The sequence below is a fragment of the Bombus pascuorum genome, chromosome 3, assembly GCF_905332965.1.
Source record: "Bombus pascuorum chromosome 3, iyBomPasc1.1, whole genome shotgun sequence".
NCBI lineage: Eukaryota > Metazoa > Arthropoda > Insecta > Hymenoptera > Apidae > Bombus > Bombus pascuorum.
In genome coordinates, this window is record NC_083490.1 from 14,191,658 (window position 1) to 14,210,899 (window position 19,242).

At 31.7% G+C, this 19,242-nt stretch overlaps 1 protein-coding gene across 1 annotated transcript in view; it reads left to right on the top strand.

The window, feature by feature from the left end:
• The window catches only part of LOC132904912 (division abnormally delayed protein), a 250,681-nt gene that overhangs the window by 221,076 nt on the left and 10,363 nt on the right, over positions 1–19,242 (top strand). Inside the window, exon 6 of the mRNA XM_060955747.1 lies at positions 13,708–13,852. Within this exon, the coding sequence (XP_060811730.1) occupies positions 13,708–13,852 (145 nt within the window). The remainder of the gene's footprint in view (positions 1–13,707; positions 13,853–19,242) is intronic.

A 19,242-nucleotide genomic window follows, 5' to 3' on the forward strand; every position in this document is an offset into this window, starting at 1 on the left:
CGACGGTATACGACATTGCTAAGAGATACGCAGCCTCAGAGTGGTTCGAGAAGGGTTCTCCTTCTCCGGCGAGAAAAGTTCAGCGTTGTCTCAAGTGAGGGCGACGTCATGCCTCCGCACTTCTTCCAAAAAGGCGAAAGAATCACAAAGGAGGATTATTTGGAGGTCCTGAAGACAGTAATAAAGCCGTGGATGGAAATTACGGCTTCTGGAAGGCCGTATTTATTTCAACAAGATGGCGCACCTGCTCACACAAGTCATCTTGTTCAAAATTGGCTCTCTGACAATGTGGACATGTTTTGGTCGAAAGATTTCTGGCCTCCTAACAGTCCCGACCTAAACCCATTGGACTATTACGTGTGGGGCGTTATCGAGAGACAAACTAATAAATGCAGGCACCCCAACGTCAACTCCCTACGAGCTGCTATCGAGTCAGAATTCGCGACAATTAAACGCGACCAGTTGAAGTCAGCGTGCTCGCGCTTTAGAGCAAGAATAGAGCAGGTCATAGAGGCAGAGGGTGGTTACATAGAATAAAAGTTCTCAGCAAGGACCCTTTAAATGAGATATAACAACATTTTCATGTGTTTTTGTGTATTGACTTAAATAAACAACTTTCTGCACAAAACTTCTTTTGTCCGGATTCTAACGGCGCACCCTGTATTTTCTTAGTTTTATTACTCGTCTAGCAAACCGACGACATATGTATTCATAAAATCCGACATTTTCTACGTATATATAATCTTATACTGTTCGTTACTCGAACGACGTTAGCGAGCAATATTTGAACGACATAAAGCGTAAAATGAAACGCGTACCGACGACTGCGCGTAATTAAATTTCGAAATTAAATTAGATCTCCTTACATTTGATTAGCATGCTTTCAGACGAGACGGATGACGGGTAAAAAAGGAGTACGGAAATGTATACCAGTGAAAGCATTTGTATAGAGTATAGACTGTACACGCTGTGTATAGACTAAGGTGAAAGAACAAGAAGAGACGAAAGGTAAAACATGATTAATAAGAAAGTAAATTAAAAAGCGGAATCGTAGACAAAGACTAGTGGCAGAGAGAAAATAACAACGGAGAAGTATATGGGAAAATTACTTCCAAAGCAAAAAAAAGAAAGCGTGAAGTGAAATACGAGCTGGAAGAAACGAACGAAATGTAGGTATAAGACAGAACAGTAAAGAAATACAGGACAGGAAAGGTTTGTGAGTATGTGCACGTGAATGGCTGGCATTGAGAAGCGTCAAGAAGCGCAGCTGCAACGTAATACTTGCAGAAAATTTTTCGTCGTTGATACGTATCCTACTGAATCTTTATAATTTTTCAGCATGTTTCCGTTTATCCTTGTTCGTTTTTTCTTCTTGTCAAATACATCCACGACGTTGACGCTCAAAATTATTATCAAGCTGTTCCTTCACACGCAAATTATATTACACCTGGTTGTATTTGTCTTAGAAAAATGACCTGGATTAAAATGAACTGTCGACGAGGTTGTGAAGATTTAAGTTCCCTTCACTAACAGAAATTTTCGTCTCTCATATATTTTATTCCAGCTTCACAGGGACGAATTTCTCAAAGTTGTGAAGAATTCCGTCATTTTGTTTAATCGAAGCTTCCAATAATAAGACAAAAGAAAGATATAAAAAATAGTATAAAAAAAGTATAAGTACAGTCAATTAATTTTTAAGCTTCTGTGTTAATTGCTTATAAGATAAAAACTAAGCCGTTCGTAAATAGAAACTTTCAACACATTTACCAAAAAACAAAATAATTTTAAAAAATTACTGAAAAATTGTTAAAATCTTTAAGAGCTATTATTTCTCTTCTGGAACCTTAGATTATAAAGAACTCATATGTTTAGTGTTAGGATAATCATTAATTGTATAAAATTCATTACGTACTTCGATCATTATTTTAACCATTTTTTTATCCAAATATTATTACCCATTTCTATTAAACATAATAATTCATAATAATTATGAAATGATATCGAAAAGTACATAATGAATCCATATATATACATATATAACTAGAAATATTGAAGAAAAAGATATATTGAAATAAAATGCAAATTTGTTAAGACATTTCAATTTCAATATTACGAATCGAAAAAATATTACGAACTTGAATGCAAAATATTTAAATATATTCCCATCATAGTTTACGATATCAAACTATAAGTGTATGTTAAATTAATCGACGAAGGTTTTTGATTAATTATGACTCACGTATCTAACTAACATATATACATATCTAATATTCTTTGCAAAATACTTCACATATATAAAAGCATATTTTGCATTGATATATATTATATTTTATATATTATATATTATATTATATAATTTGCCGCGTAATTATTATCAGGTTTTGTATAAGTTCGTTCAAGTATTTTAATATTTATAATATACACTCACAAAACAATAATACATCTACATTCAGAGAGTATATAATTAATATTTAATTTAAGTACAATGAAGAATTAAAAGTATCGATGCACTCATTACTGACAAAGATAATGTTTGTGCAATGCCGTGTCGTATACCGTTTTTAGGTAAAGCTATTCGATATTATTTAAACATCAATACAAAGTACATAACGGATAAACAAATGACGTGTGTATGTATAATCATATCCTGCCAACGAGCGAACCATGAACACTAATGAGGCGCGCGAGGTTAATAAAATTTCTTGTTCGATTTGCGCGAAAAGTGTAATCGATCATCCGCCGATTCGATATTAATTTGCACGCGTATAGCGTGCGAGGGAACGAATCCGACCGCAAGAGCGATCGATCAAAATGTCGCCAGGAGCTTTCTTCGCTCACGAAACGGAACACGAGAAGATCGAGAGAAAAAGAAAAAGAAACATACCGAGAATGAGAAAGATAAAAAACGAAAGAAAGAGACAGAGAAGGGGAAGGTGGAACGAACCTAAGAAAAATCGAGCGAAAGAACGAAAGGGACAACAAACTGAGTGTTGAATAAGGACTTATGATTACCATAGGCATACCGAAAGATACGAATCAGCGTGGCACGCAAAACAGAGAAAGGAGTAAGGAAGCAGGAGAATATAAGCGAATTGTTATCAAGATGTTAGCAAGGCGAAGGAATTTGAAAATATAGATTGCAGGTTTCTCCGTACAAACTGTTATTGGAAAACGATACAAAAATCGTTAGCTTAATGTTTTACTTCTTTGAACTATTGTCCCGTGTTCCCAAACGAAACAGACACTTAGTATATATAACAAGAGTAAAAAGATTGACTTTTCGAACGATCAAGTTATTGATCATCGATCGCCTAACGCTTGCACATTCAGTGTGAGAGGAATATTCTGCAGGGTCGTCCGTGTCAGTCATCTCCACATCACACAGATCCAATGTACTTCTTTCAGAGACATAACGCGTTGAGGACATAATGGAAGGAAGCATACGAGGTCTGGAAACTCTACTACAAACCACTTTTCACGAATTCTGCGCGAGACATGCGTCATTCACATTCGGCAATAGATTTCAAAAGCTTTCTCCGCATCAAACGCTCGTGCAATTTTTACTCTTCGATCTTCATCGTCGAACTTAAACCTTCGTACAAGCGACTGCCACGTAATCCGCAAGTAACGCGATTGTACGTAATGCGATTACACCTAATGCGCAAATGATTTCATAAATCGATTTATCGTACTGGGCCGTTTCATCTTTTGGATTTTATATTTATACTAATTATAACGCGGTGGATTCCAAACGACTGGATTCCGTATTGGGAATGACGGAACAAAGATAAATAACGTTTATCTTTTCATTTGGATAGGGACCTGGCAGGAAGTTTCTCTTATCTGAAAATTCCGCGAGAATCTTACGGAAAATTTAGGGGAAGGTTGGTTCGTTTGATAGATCGGATACGCAAGATAGGTTTGTCCAAAGATCGTTGAGACACGATAGGATCGAAAAAGGAGAAGAAGGAAAAGAACGAAAAAAAGTGGAAAGTCGTGATTAGTCGACGATAAACGGAGAAAGGATGCACACAGACGGAACCCTGGTAGTATTTGCGGCGTGGTGGGTTGGTTAATGAATGGCACGCGATGCCTTCTGTGGGAGCGTGCGCTTCAAAAGTGATGATCTGAGAATAGCTAACGCAAATAGAACGGTCGCTCCTCCTTCTCTACCCTATCTCTTTCGCGGATAATTCTTTCCTCGCGCTTCTCGACGAGCGAACGAACAAGGGAATATCAAACGGTGCGCTGCCAGGGACGAGATACGGCGAATACCGTACGTACAGTTTCTGCTTTCCCAGACGTTTGAACCCGAATACCCGCGAATTGTGACTTGTTGCTTGGCAACCTGCAACTTTAGAACGTTTCACGGTTAATTAACTGCTCGCTGTTATTTACTGCTCTAGCGGAGTCGTTAAACAACGCCGGCTGATAAAGCGTTCAAGTGAGAGAGAGAGAAAGAGAAATAGAGAGGACTGAGGGAATGGGAGAAAAGAAACTGGCTTTATGCAGTTGAAAAGTTCAGTAGGATTCTTTGAGAAAATATGGTTCCGATGTTGTTGCGAGTTTTTGAAGTTTGTTGTCGGATGATGGCATGTTCTTATGCGATTAAGCAATAATTTATTGTGTATTTTAGGTAAAAGCGAAACGAACGAAGAATACTTGAAGATAATGGGAGATTGTAATGTCCATTAGCTGACGAAATTTTATTTTCATTTGCATTTACTGTAAATTGTTTAGTACCATAACAGGTACAAGATTATAACAGTAAATTATACTTAATTGTTCATGAGTCGATTTAAGGTTAATTGCTAATATACTGTTTTTACTAATTTTGCTAATATACTTGTAGTTTTTATGGATTATTATCATATGTTATAGGTGCCTCGTTCAACATGTTCATTACACAGTCGCTTTACGATGATCATTAGTTATTATTAGTTAATTATGTTTATAATGATTGTTAGTTAATTATCTTTAAATTTCAATATCATGAATTATTCATATAGTTATTCATGAATAGGTATTTGCAGAAGAAAGTCAATATTACTAGCATTAAATTTTTCAAGATGAATTTTTCTCTTAATAATGAACACAGTAATGTATTCATAATGACTATGATACATTTAGATTTGAAAAAAATAAATTAAACACGATTTATATGTCATATAAATATTTCATTAGAAAATCACAATAAAAATATGAACGACGATGGATTTGCAACACATAAAATAAATAAACGAATTTGAATATCATGATATACATGCGATGTATAATATGAAGTTAAAATTATTTAGCCAGTGAAATATTAATTCGATAATTCTATCTTTTGTTAACGTTTAACGCAAACATCACTTACCTACTTTTGCCTTGCATTATACAAAGAGTAACCTTGCTATCATGCTTCTCCTGTCCTATATTTTTGTTACAATATTTTAACGATGCTTTTAAGAGCCTCTGCTTATACCACATTCTTATATATTTTTAACTCTGGAACACGATAGCAAAATTTATGCGAACTTCTATGAAACATCTTGTACAATATCAAAGTACAAGCTATTCCTTTATATCATTTTCAATCTTCCCTTTATACCAAGTTAACTTAAGGAAACACGGAAGGAGTTATAACACGTCATGATCACAAGTTCCGGGGCTTTCATACGATCCTATCGAACGAGCGACAAAATTGTCCAAAACTGATCGATAAGCTGTTTCTTTCTAAACTTTTTGACCCTATAAACGCCCACATATACACGTTAAAATTTATTCTTTTGGCCTATAATCATATTCCTGTATGTAAGCATCAATAAAAATTCCATCGGTGTAACCTATAAACGTTTATGTGCGTGCAACAGAGTCTGTAATCGTTTCCTTCGAGCAAAAATATGCGTTGAAGCAAACACCTTGTGCAGTTGAAGGCCACATGTGAAAAATATGATAAACTCACATTTCATGTCTTTAGAACAACAATTTTTAAATTCAATAAAAGTATGAAATATACGTTCTATCACTCTGTTCAACATTTGAAATGTTAATAACATTAGGGAGTTATGCAGAATATTAAATTAACAAACATAATAATTAATAAAGGCACATAAAGCTTATATGTATATTTGAATTTATTTTGGGTTATTATATTTTTCAACCAATGCTTTTTTTGCAAAATGCTTTTTTTAACAAATGACATAATAGTCCGAAAATCAACAAAGTAAACTTTTTTTTTTATTTTGGTTTTTACAATTTATCCAGAGGGACATTTGGTAAAGTATTATATCTTAGTGATTAGGAAAAAAAATAAAAATAAAAATATAGCATGTGGGTGGCTACCCCCAGCGGGGTGCCATCTTTGTGTTTGCTAGATTATATCTTTTGGACAAAGTAAAATTATCATAATTTTCTCGTATAGTCTTCAGTTAGAAAATTCAATACCTTTTACAATTAACGGATTTATATGGTAATTTGTGCTTACATAGGTCACGGTACAGTACATATCTCGTACGAATGTGTTATATATGAAAACCCAGTACTTTTTAACTGATGCGTTTTATTTTAATCCATATAATTTATTCACATAATTTTGACAATGTAAATACGCATATTATTGTTCGATAAGTATACGAACCATTGAATCGATTTGTAGTAAGAGTATGTGAATTCTACGAACAAAAGTATGCAAATTAATGATAAGTGAATAATTAAAAGCAGCACTTACTCCGTTTCCTATGAAGTCAACAATCTATTAGGTTTCTTTCGTTCTGTAAGGAGATAATGGATGCACAACATTTTCCGTTTTATATTATTTTATCGAATTACGTATGATCCATTTTGTTTTATAAAGATAAAGATTACAACGTTCGACAGATTAGGTTTCATGTTTGTATAAAAATGCGTTGTTGTAAAAGACGTGTTTGTAAAAGAAAGACACTTTCCGGACAACCTAATATAAACCTGAAACAACATCCTAAAATCATAACGATAATATACTTTACTATATATTATATAAGTATCTCTCTATATCTATATATTACATATTATAATATAATATAATATAATATAAATTATTATACCATAATATTATAATATATATTATATTATATTATATATCATATAATATATTACATATATAATCTTTCTACATATATTTAATATTTAAATATCATTGCTTATATTAACTTGCAAAGTTTTGCTATCGATTTAGAAGATTCTTTTTTATATAATATCTAATTCAAAAATTACAGAATCTACAGATGAGTTTGTCAAATAACACACTAACTAATAATTAAAGTTTGACCATTACAAACACCAATTTTATTACTGTCTGTTAAAAATCTTTCGGAAATCAAATTAATCACTCCACAATATCCTATTACGCGTAGTTACAATAGTTGCAAAGAGTGAAATTATTTTATTAAATTTTTTTATCCGGAGCGATAGCATACATATTTATTACACCAGAGAAAAATAGTCTTTCCCACGGTGAATTACCTACTACATTATTTTATTACCGCATGACATTATTATCGTATAGTTTATACAATTATCGTATTACAGTATCCTATACTTTGTTCATGATTTTTTTAAAAAACCAAAAATATATTCAGATATGGAACATGTTTTAGCGCTTTAGATATCCCATCATTACTGATGTGTGACATAAACAGTGATCCATGTTGAAGGGTTTAAACAACATTTTCATGGAAACAAACTAGTGAATCGATCGCACATGTCTCATCGTCGACTTCCGTAATGAGCTTGTTGCAATTATAGCAACATTTTCTTAACTGGCCAAACAGCTGGCTTAGCTTTCGCGTAATTATTATCGTGCTATTATTCGCGGCTGTGCTGCATTATTAACCCCTATTTGCATGCGTAAGTGTAGGAACATGATGGCCAGCGAACGATCGCCCGGAGCACCGTTTGTCCGAACTTCGCGAGTCCTGGCTACCCTATTGCAAAAAGTCCCGCGATTTTTCCCTCCTCGTATCCCCTGCCAGCTATTATTGCATCGAAGATAGCACATCACGCTCCGTCCTCGCATAAAGCGGCGGTATTCAATGATACTTTCAGCTCATAAGCTGAGCGCGTGCTTCCCATGAAACTGCGAAGTTTCGTGAAACGAGCTAAATCCATTTCGCAAAGCTGGCAAGGATTTATTCCGTGCCCGATTTTTATAATCTATTCGGTGATACTTTTAGTAGGGTAACTCTGATAGTGAAAAAGATGGTTCTGTTTTTAAATATGTTAAATTTAAATATTTTAGTATTTGGTAATATTAAATATTATGCTTGTAATATTATATTACAATATTACATATCATGCTTACTCGTTTTATAGCAAACTATATATTTTTTGTAATTGTTATATTTGATGGATAATGAATTATTAAATAATTTGAATTATTGCCATTCTCTTTCTTATTCTTACTGGTACACCTTAACAACAGTTATATTGCTTTATTAAATTAATTTATTTATTATATTGGCTTCGCATTAACTGTTGTAAGTTAAAATTATATTATAGCTACATGTTAAAAGAGTTCATTTTATCAAAATGGTACAAATATTTATATTAATTCTTATGACTCGATTGCGGATATTTATATTTTTCAGAATATAATTCAAAAAGTACAGGCTCGGTAGAAAATTGTTTTTCCTACTAAGTATTATGGAGAGTACCATACTTTCGATATTTTACATATTTTTTCATATTATGTACATTCTGTGAAATTTTGCACCTTCAAATTTCCTATAAATGCATAAAAATCCGCAGTCTACTTACGAATATATAACATATCATTGTTATTACCAGAAATTTAAATGATTTCTGTTAAAATTTTATCGAAATATGATGTAGAATTTACAGCTACTTTTAATTAGAATAACAGAATAAATTATTATTTTACAGAATATTTTATAGATGTATTATACATATATACATATGTACATCTTGTATTGTACATATACATTGTATATACGTATATATAACGTCCCTCAGTATATGTATATAGCTGTAATTTTGTTAATGATATTTGGTTAAGACTTCAGAGCTTAGAATTTCTCTTTCAAAATATATACTTAAATACAAATGCCTGTTAGTAACTGCTTATTCGACTAGTTTACAAAGACCGAAGAGACTCTAACACTCTGCGATTATGGAAACAGTAAAGAACATTTGTAGAATATGTGGAGAAGGCACAAAGGTTCAAACTTGTCAGATGGTTCCATAAATTCTTATCAAGAGATTTTTATTTAGATAATGTGTCACATTCTGGTCGATCAAAAGCGATATGTTGGAATAATTTACAGTCGACGATTACCATAAATCGTCGTATTACTACTAGACAACTCGCGATGAAGTTTAATGTTCCTCAAACACATATTGTGGAAGCGTTCTGTCATCTTTAAATATATAGTTGCAAAACTAAGTGACTGGATTCTGACTTTGTTTTATGTCAAAAACTCGAATACCAAAGTATATCTTATTAGGAAATCAACTAGTGACATTTTTTATATAATTACATATGTACATATAGCGAAAAAGAAGGATATTTTATAATAGTACTCAAAGATGACAATGATGAAAACAGTTAAATCCATCCTATTAGATATAAAATAATATTTTATATAATTAAGCATTATATATATATAAAATATTATATCGCATAACATTATGTATAATATCATTAATACTGCATATAGAATAATGTGTTAAAAAATAAAACATATAAAATGTTTTTAAAACACTTGATCTTTTGTGTCAATAAATATGACTTCTTTTACCTATAGATCTATCTTTGGAACTCTAACAAAACATTCTCTGAAAAAAATAGAAAGAAAGTACAATATTCAGTACTGTCACCCCCAAAATATTCCAATTTGATGAATTCTATAAGAAGAAAAGAAATGTATTCTTCTTGGACATTGCAACATAATTGTGATAGTGCACAAAAAATCTGAGTTATGAAAAAAAGCTACAAATCTTTTTAGGTAAACTTTTAATGTTCGTTTCCAACGCGAAATTTTAAATAGCTACTTTCAGTAAACATCCTAATAGCCTCATAATATATAATCATATGTGTATTATGTACATCAAATATATATTTTTAGATTTCATCTTATCATCATTTCATGATTCCCAAGTGAAACAGTCACCGAGAATTTTTGACCGACTAGTGTTACGCAAATTTGTAAATGAAATCTCATACAACCGATACGAGTTTAATATGACGAAATTATTGCACGAAACGCGTATAGATCTCCTTAATTTCATTATATCTCCATGTTTGCAAAGTTATTAATTAAGTATGCATTGAACGCGCAACGAAATTACATTATTAAAATCCTACTTACACCGCGAATGGATTAATTCAGTACCGCCAGCGTATGCTCGATTTCCGTAGCGTAAATGTCGAAAACATTGAATGCCTTGATTTCGCATCATTTGACTGATCACGACCAACGGTTTTTGTGGCAGAATGATGTGTACTAATAGAATTACAGTTTAGCCGTGACACTTGCTCCAAGCGTCATTTTGGAAGGGAACATTCGATTGACGTGATGTTAGTTTAGCTTGACGCATTGATGATTTAATAATTCAATTCAAAATGGCAATATTGACATTTGTCATTATTCGTGTGTAATTAAACGCTTTGTCTACAGGTATATTTATAACACTGTCATTTATGCACATATATCGATCTTTTAGTTTGATATTGGTTAAGTTTTATGGGATTATGCGTTATTATTTGTTATTTGTTTTACTTTATGGTATCTTCCATTCATACGCTGTAGTATCACTTTTTATTTTTGCTATGGTTATTTGGCGAGTTAAAATGCATAATGGGGGAAAATCAATTTGTTCCTACTTATTATGAGATGATTTTATATTTATGAAAAAATTTTTCTTATAAGAAAAATCATTCTGGTGTAATAAGTTTTAAAAGACAGATGACATGTTTCTTTTAGTCAAATGATATTGATTGTTTGTTGTCCTATTACTTTGTGTTTTACTGGCATTCACATAAAAAATATGCATTATAACATTCTTGTGTCATTAAATCTCGATCGCTATCGCTGAGTTTTGAGTTTGCTTATATTTAGTTCTAAAGCATCTAATTTTAATTTTTGTTTTATATTTGTTTTTTATATTTTCGATAAATATTATGAATGATCTTTATGGTGTAAAATATACAATAGAAATTAGGCTGAAGTATTTTGAAATTAAGTAACTTATGTCTTAAAGGCATGCGGATCAACTGGATGATATCAATTAACGATTAAGCATGCATGTTAAACTACTTTTTATCCTCAACTATTTTGAATATGAACTTCTTTTTATGTGTGACGTTGATAGGAGATTATTAGAAACTGAAACTCCATCTGAAAGTTTTTGAATTTCTTTAGGACGCACGATCATATCGTAAGTTCCGTCTTTAAGATTATCCGAACGGTTTCCTTAACGAGCCACGGTTTATGTCAGCAATTCCCAGGGGGTTCGGTCCGCTCTATAAACTAATTTTCTTAATTTGGCTTTTTAACTTGAAGCAATCTCGGGAGAACTTCATCTTAATCCCTGACCGTTGCGAATTAATTTTCTATTGCCAGCAAGCTATAAACAGTATTTCGCTACAGCTATTTGAAAACCATAATATAATTATGTATTTCCGCATTGATATTCAGAGAACATTGATATATAAATAGATCGGATCGTTGTGTCAGTAATTTTAATAAAAAAACTGTTGATCTTTGTATCTGATTTCCTAGAAGATAAACAAATCGACCTTTTCGATCAAGTGCCAATTAATTTGAATATGTTAATTTATTTTTGTAGCTAACACAAAGAACATAGATTAATAGGAAAAATACGTGAATTAGTACGCCATTAATATGTTAATCCGAAGCATTTAATGGAACGAGTAACGCAATAGTAAATCACAAAATTATACGAACTGCAAAATGTTGCAAATGAATCAGTGATATATCACAGGAAGGCCACTATCAAAAAAAGCTTCATTCAACCTAGATTTCGGTATTATTTGAATAAAATTCAGAACGAAAAATGTTTATTTGAATAATATGTTGTTTTATTTGACTGTTAGGTAGATGTTATTTTGAAAGAATTGTAGTATTTTATTTGAACAAACGACTGACTTTTCTCTGAATTGTTTAACTGTTAAGTGAAACAATTTTTTATTTTATTTAATATCTCACGTTTCAGTAAACGTTTCCTGAAATAATCTCTTAAATAGGCTTTGATTCTATCCATTCAAAATACAATATTTAAAATTCAATGTAATATTTTACTTGATTTTGAACAGACACCAAAGTTACTTTCTCCATTATTTCAAAAAATAATAAAACAGTTAAAACGAATCGGTATTTAAAATTGTTATTTTTCATCTATGTTTCAAATAAGATCTTCCCTAGCCTGGTTCATCCCTTATAAAATTAACTATATCTTATATATAATATATAAAAAAATTACTATCAATATGCGTAATTTCCTTACAATTTTATACTGAAAACATTTCTAAAATACTCAGCCTTTTCTTGCCTGTTGAACCAAGATAAAGTTTTGGGTATAAAAATTCGATGATTCGATAATAGGAATACAATCATCCACCTATTACCTTAAAAATTAAATCGTCCCGTTTTCCATTCAAAGAAACGTAACAGAACGAACGTAATCATCGATTCCTTTTGTCGACTAATTCGCGGTGGGAGATTGTTGCGGTCGACCAACGAATCGGAGTTGGTTCGTCTTCTGCGAACACCTCATTAAGATTGCAACAAATGTATTCGCGTGCAACGTATCTACACGACGTCCGGCTAAACCGATGAATTTATCGGCAGACAGAAAGCGAGGGGTGGAGATAGAGGGAACGCTCGATATCGAAGTGGCTACCATTCGATATTTATCCAATTACCATCGCACTCAACGGAAATCGCGAAATCGGATTTACGTTTCCGGAAAACGCGGTGCGTCGCCGCGCGGAATTTACAGTCGCTTAAAATGCAAAAGGCTGCGATTCTATCTGCCGTCAAAACGTTTTGATCGCGCGGATACGGCCGATGCTTGATATTTATTCAATTACACCGCGATCAATCAACGGTTCTCATCGTCTACTCTCTCCGGAGAAAATGCGCTGCGATAACAATGTAACGTTGACGCGTCCTTCGACGTTACATATCTCATTGAATAGTAAATTTCCGTTTAACCTACTTATCGAGTACATTATTCGTAATATGGATTAGCCTATGGAATTATTTCGTTGCATTGGAGAATATATATCGCGTCAATATTATATTATTTTTATAACAAAGAAAATAAAGATGCATGGTTCTTCGAAATTATCATGTGATCAGAGCTAACAAATTTTCAGATTCTGGTGCACAATTTTTTTATATGACGTAATCTTATATGTAACGAATAATTGGCTGCTTATTATATCTTCGTGATCTCTGTGAAATATACATCTATGTATACTTGTTCTAAGTATGTATACGTACATATACTTTCAGGTTTGCTTCAAGCTTTTATAATCGTGATAGATGAGTGTCATAATAACGTCAATAAAACTTCAAAACGTTTTGTATGATACACGTAAAGCATATGCAAGTGTTGGAATATTTTTGCGAGTCTGTGTATGTACGTGCGTATCGTCATTAGCAAGCTAGTTAATTTCACATATTTTCTCGTTATTCGCAGATACACAAAGACGGTAGCGGATTCGAGTTTGATGGCACAGAGGTACAATCCTGAGTTCACCATAACGACAATGTCGCCGACGACAACTTCCTACGGCAACGCGAACACCAGCGTGCTCATTGACCAATTGAGGCACATTAATCAGGTGAGTCCACGTTCAACCGTAATGTGTTCCTCGACTCAGCCTTGGCTGACCGTGTTTCCGATTGAATTGTCTCTCGTTCACATCCTGTTTTCGACTTGCGACTTCGGATTGTCAGATAGACGAGATGCGCTTACCTTGTCTATTGCCGGTTCGACAAGGTCGTCAACTTTATAATTAAACTTACAGATTTTTATACATTTATGGGTTTAAAGAAATAAAGATATATATATATAATATACAAAAATATATGAAATATATAAATGAAAGTATTAGTTATTTAAAATATACAACAAATATCTACTTAGGTTCTATATTTTTTCTCTTATTTATAAAGAGTTGTACAACTTGTAAAAATATGAAAATTTATAAATATTCATAATCTACCGATGACATTATATTACCAGTTTTTGAATTTTCAGAGAGTACGTGTAATCAAATTATACGTACAATAAGTGTAGAAAGTGTTCGTATATTAATTTATTTTAAACGATAGATCGCAGAACAGAATTATAGTTTAACGAATTTTTTCAGATATCTTGAAATTATGTATTCATAAAACAAATATTAATTGCGGTAAAACAAATAAAATCACATTATTAAATTATTATCAATTGTATAAATTAAGTGACGACTTTTTGTTGTAATTAATTTATTAAATGCTTATAATGACGGACAAAACGAAGAAAGTATTATTTAATGTTTTAATTTTTTGTTATTTCTTATTATTTATTTCTTTGATATATTTATAATTAAATTTTACTTACACGTAATATTAAAAAAGAAATTAATAAGTTTTTCATATTTTAAAGAGTATTTATATTTGATAACGCCCTGTATGAAATTATTAGAAGAAAAGAATAATTTGTTATAAAGAAACTAAGAAGTTATAATAGTTACTACAGCAATAATTATTTGTTCTCGAGGTTTGACTTCTAATGGTAATGGAATTATTTAAAGCACCTAAAAGAAATTACTATTACTTAATACAATATTTTAAATAATTAATTAACTAACTATAAAATTTTCAATAATAAATTAAATAATGCTAACTGATATTAAATTAAGTAAAATAAAAACTATATTATTTAATTAATAATTACACAATAACTGTTTTGTAATCCTATTTTCAATTAATCGTATTAAACAGTATAAGCAATATTACATACAAAATTTAACAGACAGACAATATGTTAATATCAGTTACAATTTTCATACTAAATATATGAAATAACTGAGGAACTTCGCTAAACTTAATATCTCAATTATACTTGCAATGAAAAGAATCAAAAAGCTAGCTATTTAAAATTAAGACCGTAAAATGTAGAACGTTAAACACAGCGTCCGGTATAGCAATTTCTAAAGAGACAGTTGGCGAACCAACATTCTTAATCCTTCTCCAAGATGCCTTTATACTTCGGTATAATACAATAGTAGCCTCGCGGTTGTAATTACGAACGAAACAGGGCATTTCTCTGCACTTTAGCTTCGCGTAATCTTGTTCGTGATTATTAGCTAAACGCGAAAATCGCTTTAAGCAAATGCGGATAGCAGCGTTTAATCCTTCGCAATCCAAATGTACCTTCCGGGCACAGACAACGTCAAGTGTTGTGGTTCAAGTGTGCTTCTGAGACACGTGAAAGTTTAGACTAACATTACTCGCAGATTATGTATAACATTTTATAACAAGCTGCAGGATATAAGAAAGTACACGCTATATTCCCTGGAATAATTTTTACGTTATATCATACAGAGTATCTCACGCAACTGAGACAAGTTATAGCTCTGGAACGATAGGAGATAGAAAAAATTTCGTTACGCGAAATTGAATTGTTCCGATTGATAGATTATAATCTGGTGTAGGGTACTTGTTCCGAAAGCAGTAACGTTTTGAGTAATTAAACATCTTCTCAATGTTTTCAAAATCTCCTCTGTTTTTAACAAAAAAATTATCAATCTATTTTTAAAAATAGAGATGATCTTAAAATTTTCGAAGTACTATCAGTTCCGGAATGGATATATCGTATTATTCGTATATTCGTATATTGCATGTATTATTCGATTGATTTTACTTTATGAAATTTATTTCTATCTTCTACCGTTTCGAAACTATAGCTTGTCTTGGTTACGTCGAATATTCTGTATATTGATATCATACAAAATATATATTGTAGATATTGTAGTAGATATTCATAACCGGAAGGAAACATTTATTTAAATATTATCAGAATATCATAGATATCCGCTCTCTTCCCTTTAGAATCCGCGAAATCGATCTTTGAAAAAGATATCAATTATTTGTACAAGTAAATAGCAATAGTGAATTCATACTATTATTGATATCGTAAGAAATAACATTTTGGTAATTTAAATTATGAAGAACAAACGTTTAATAATTAAATGATCACAATATTATAGATTTTTCTCCCTTTTGTTTCCACACTCCAAATTTATTTATATACATTGTCATGATTATTCTGTAAATCCTGAAATCATTTTTTTTCAATAATTAAGCATTGCAAATAAATTAATAATTTAACTAACAACAAAGAAAAGAGATGAAATTTTTAATCTCGTCATATGGAGGAAAAAATGTTTTAGTAAACAATTTTTCGTTTCCATTAACGCGAGTGACATACTCTCTCCGAAAGCTATCTTACTGATTGTGAGATTATCTTTCCATTTCTTCCTTCTGGGATTACAGGAGATTTTCTACATTTACCTCCCCCCCTCATTTTCGCGTCAGAAACGATATAATAATAAATAAATACTTAGTGAATAATAATACTATAATAGTAAATAAATAAATACTTTAAATAAAATACTAAGATTATGGCCTCATCGATTTTCTAATTTTAATTTCTTCCTTATGAAAATTTCTTGCAAATATAATTGATTTTTCTATAGAATCACTATGACCGAATTATATCAGAAAATATAAATCACTAATGAAACTGGTAGCAATCTCTGAATAAATACGCTAAATAAATACGATATTCTGACATTCTATTACTTTCGATGAACTCTGATCAACAACATGTATCTATTCTACATCTACAATAACTTTCCACAAATTTCATCTGTAAATACATAAATTAATATTTTTAATATTTAAGTCAGTTGATCGCTATTTACATATTTTTATTAACTACTAATTCTGTAGAAGCATAAAAATTCCAATGATACGTACCGAAATATCGGGATCCAAGCAAACAAGAATAATTATGGAAGAAAATATAAAAATACGTTATATGTATATATTTCGAAAGACAACATTCATATATCACTTTTTACTTTGTTTAAACAGATATTATTTATATATTATTTACAATCTCAAATTTGTCTCAAATGCGAAAAATGATAATTGAGTCTTGTCTCACACTACAAATGAAATTTTAGAATACATATATCCTACATAAAACGAATGATAATAATATATATATTCATAAAAAGTTTCTATAAATATTCAAATATTTTCGTGAGCTTTTGTATTTAAATTCATTAAACTTTTTCTTTCTGATGAACTAAGATATTAAAACTTCATTTTCTCTATAAAGCTCTTCTGTGACATTCTTTGTCCTTTTTCCCTACCCTTTTATATTATATGAAATATTATATGTTTACGAAGACAGTCATCCGTGGTGGCGAATTCATAATCGTTAACGTAAACCGGATCCGCTGACAAGCCATTGTGTGAAACAAAAGGACGGCAAAGCGTTAGTAAGATATTTATCGCATGCTAATGGAGACAGACATTTCAGCGCATTTCCGGACAGGAAAGGGTTGCAATTAGTTTCAAAGTTAGATTAGTCCGCGTAGCCATGCGTAAGACGTATATACGTAATAAGGATTTCATTAATTACTGATTTCGTGGAACGGAAACTTGTCTCAACGTGATTTGCTAGATGGAATATATCAGCGTCCGTTTAAGGCTGATAGCGTTGCAACAAATGTTGAAATCCTTCGTATCTGTATAAATTTTCACGTTACTCGCGTTTTATTTTTTTCATGTCTTGGCTAATTGAATCAGTGAAACAAGAACACAGATCATTACTCAGGGAACGTATAATTTCTAAGCAGCTTCGTTACCTTCAGATGTTTCTTCAATTTGGCAAGTGACATATTGGAATGCGAAATCTAACTTCTCTTTCTGATATCTTCACGATGCTAGTAACATTCTATTGAATATATTACTGTATATAATAACTGCGACAAAGCTTTCCGCCGGACCTAACATTAATAAGACATTGAAACACCCTCTTCACTTCGTTACCTTCAGATGTTTCTTCAATTTGGCAAGTGACATATTGGAATGCGAAATCTAACTTCTCTGTGTGGTATCTTCACGATGCTAGTAACATTCTATTAAATATATTACTGTATAGAATAAGAGCGACAAAGCTTTCCGCCGGACCTAATATTAATAAGACATTAAGACACCCTCTTCACTTCGTTACCTTCAGATGTTTCTTCAATTTGGCAAATGACATATTGGAATGCGAAATCTAACTTCTCTTTGTGGTATCTTCACGATGCCAATAACATTCTACTAAATATATTACTGTATATAATAACTGCGACAAAGCTTTCCGCCGGACCTAATATTAATAAGACATTGAAACACCCTCTTCACTTCGTTACTTTCAGATGTTTCTTCAATTTGGCAAATGACATATTGGAATGCGAAATCTAACTTCTCTTTGTGATATCTTCACGATGCTAGTAACATTCTATTTAATATATTACTGTATATAATAACTGCGACAAAGCTTTCCGCCGGACCTAATATTAATAAGACATTGAAACACCCTCTTCACTTCGTTACCTTCAGATGTTTCTTCAATTTGGCAAGTGACATATTGGAATGCAAAATCTAACTTCTCTTTGTGGTATCTTCACGATGCTAGTAACATTCTATTTAATATATTACTGTATATAATAACTGCGACAAAGCTTTCCGCCGGACCTAATATTAATAAGACATTGAAACACCCTCTTCACTTCGTTACCTTCAGATGTTTCTTCAATTTGGCAAGTGACATATTGGAATGCAAAATCTAACTTCTCTTTGTGGTATCTTCACGATGCTAGTAACATTCTATTAAATATATTACTGTATATAATAAGAGCGACAAAGCTTTCCGCCGGACCTAATATTAATAAGACATTGAAACACCCTCTTCACTTCGTTACTTTCAAATGTTTCTTCAATTTGGCAAATGACATATTGGAATGCAAAATCTAACTTCTCTTTGTGATATCTTCACGATGCTAGTAACATTCTATTAAATATATTACTGTATAGAATAACTGCGACAAAGCTTTCCGCCGGACCTAATATTAATAAGACATTAAAACTCCCTCTTCGCATTTATCTTAATAAACACTACTTA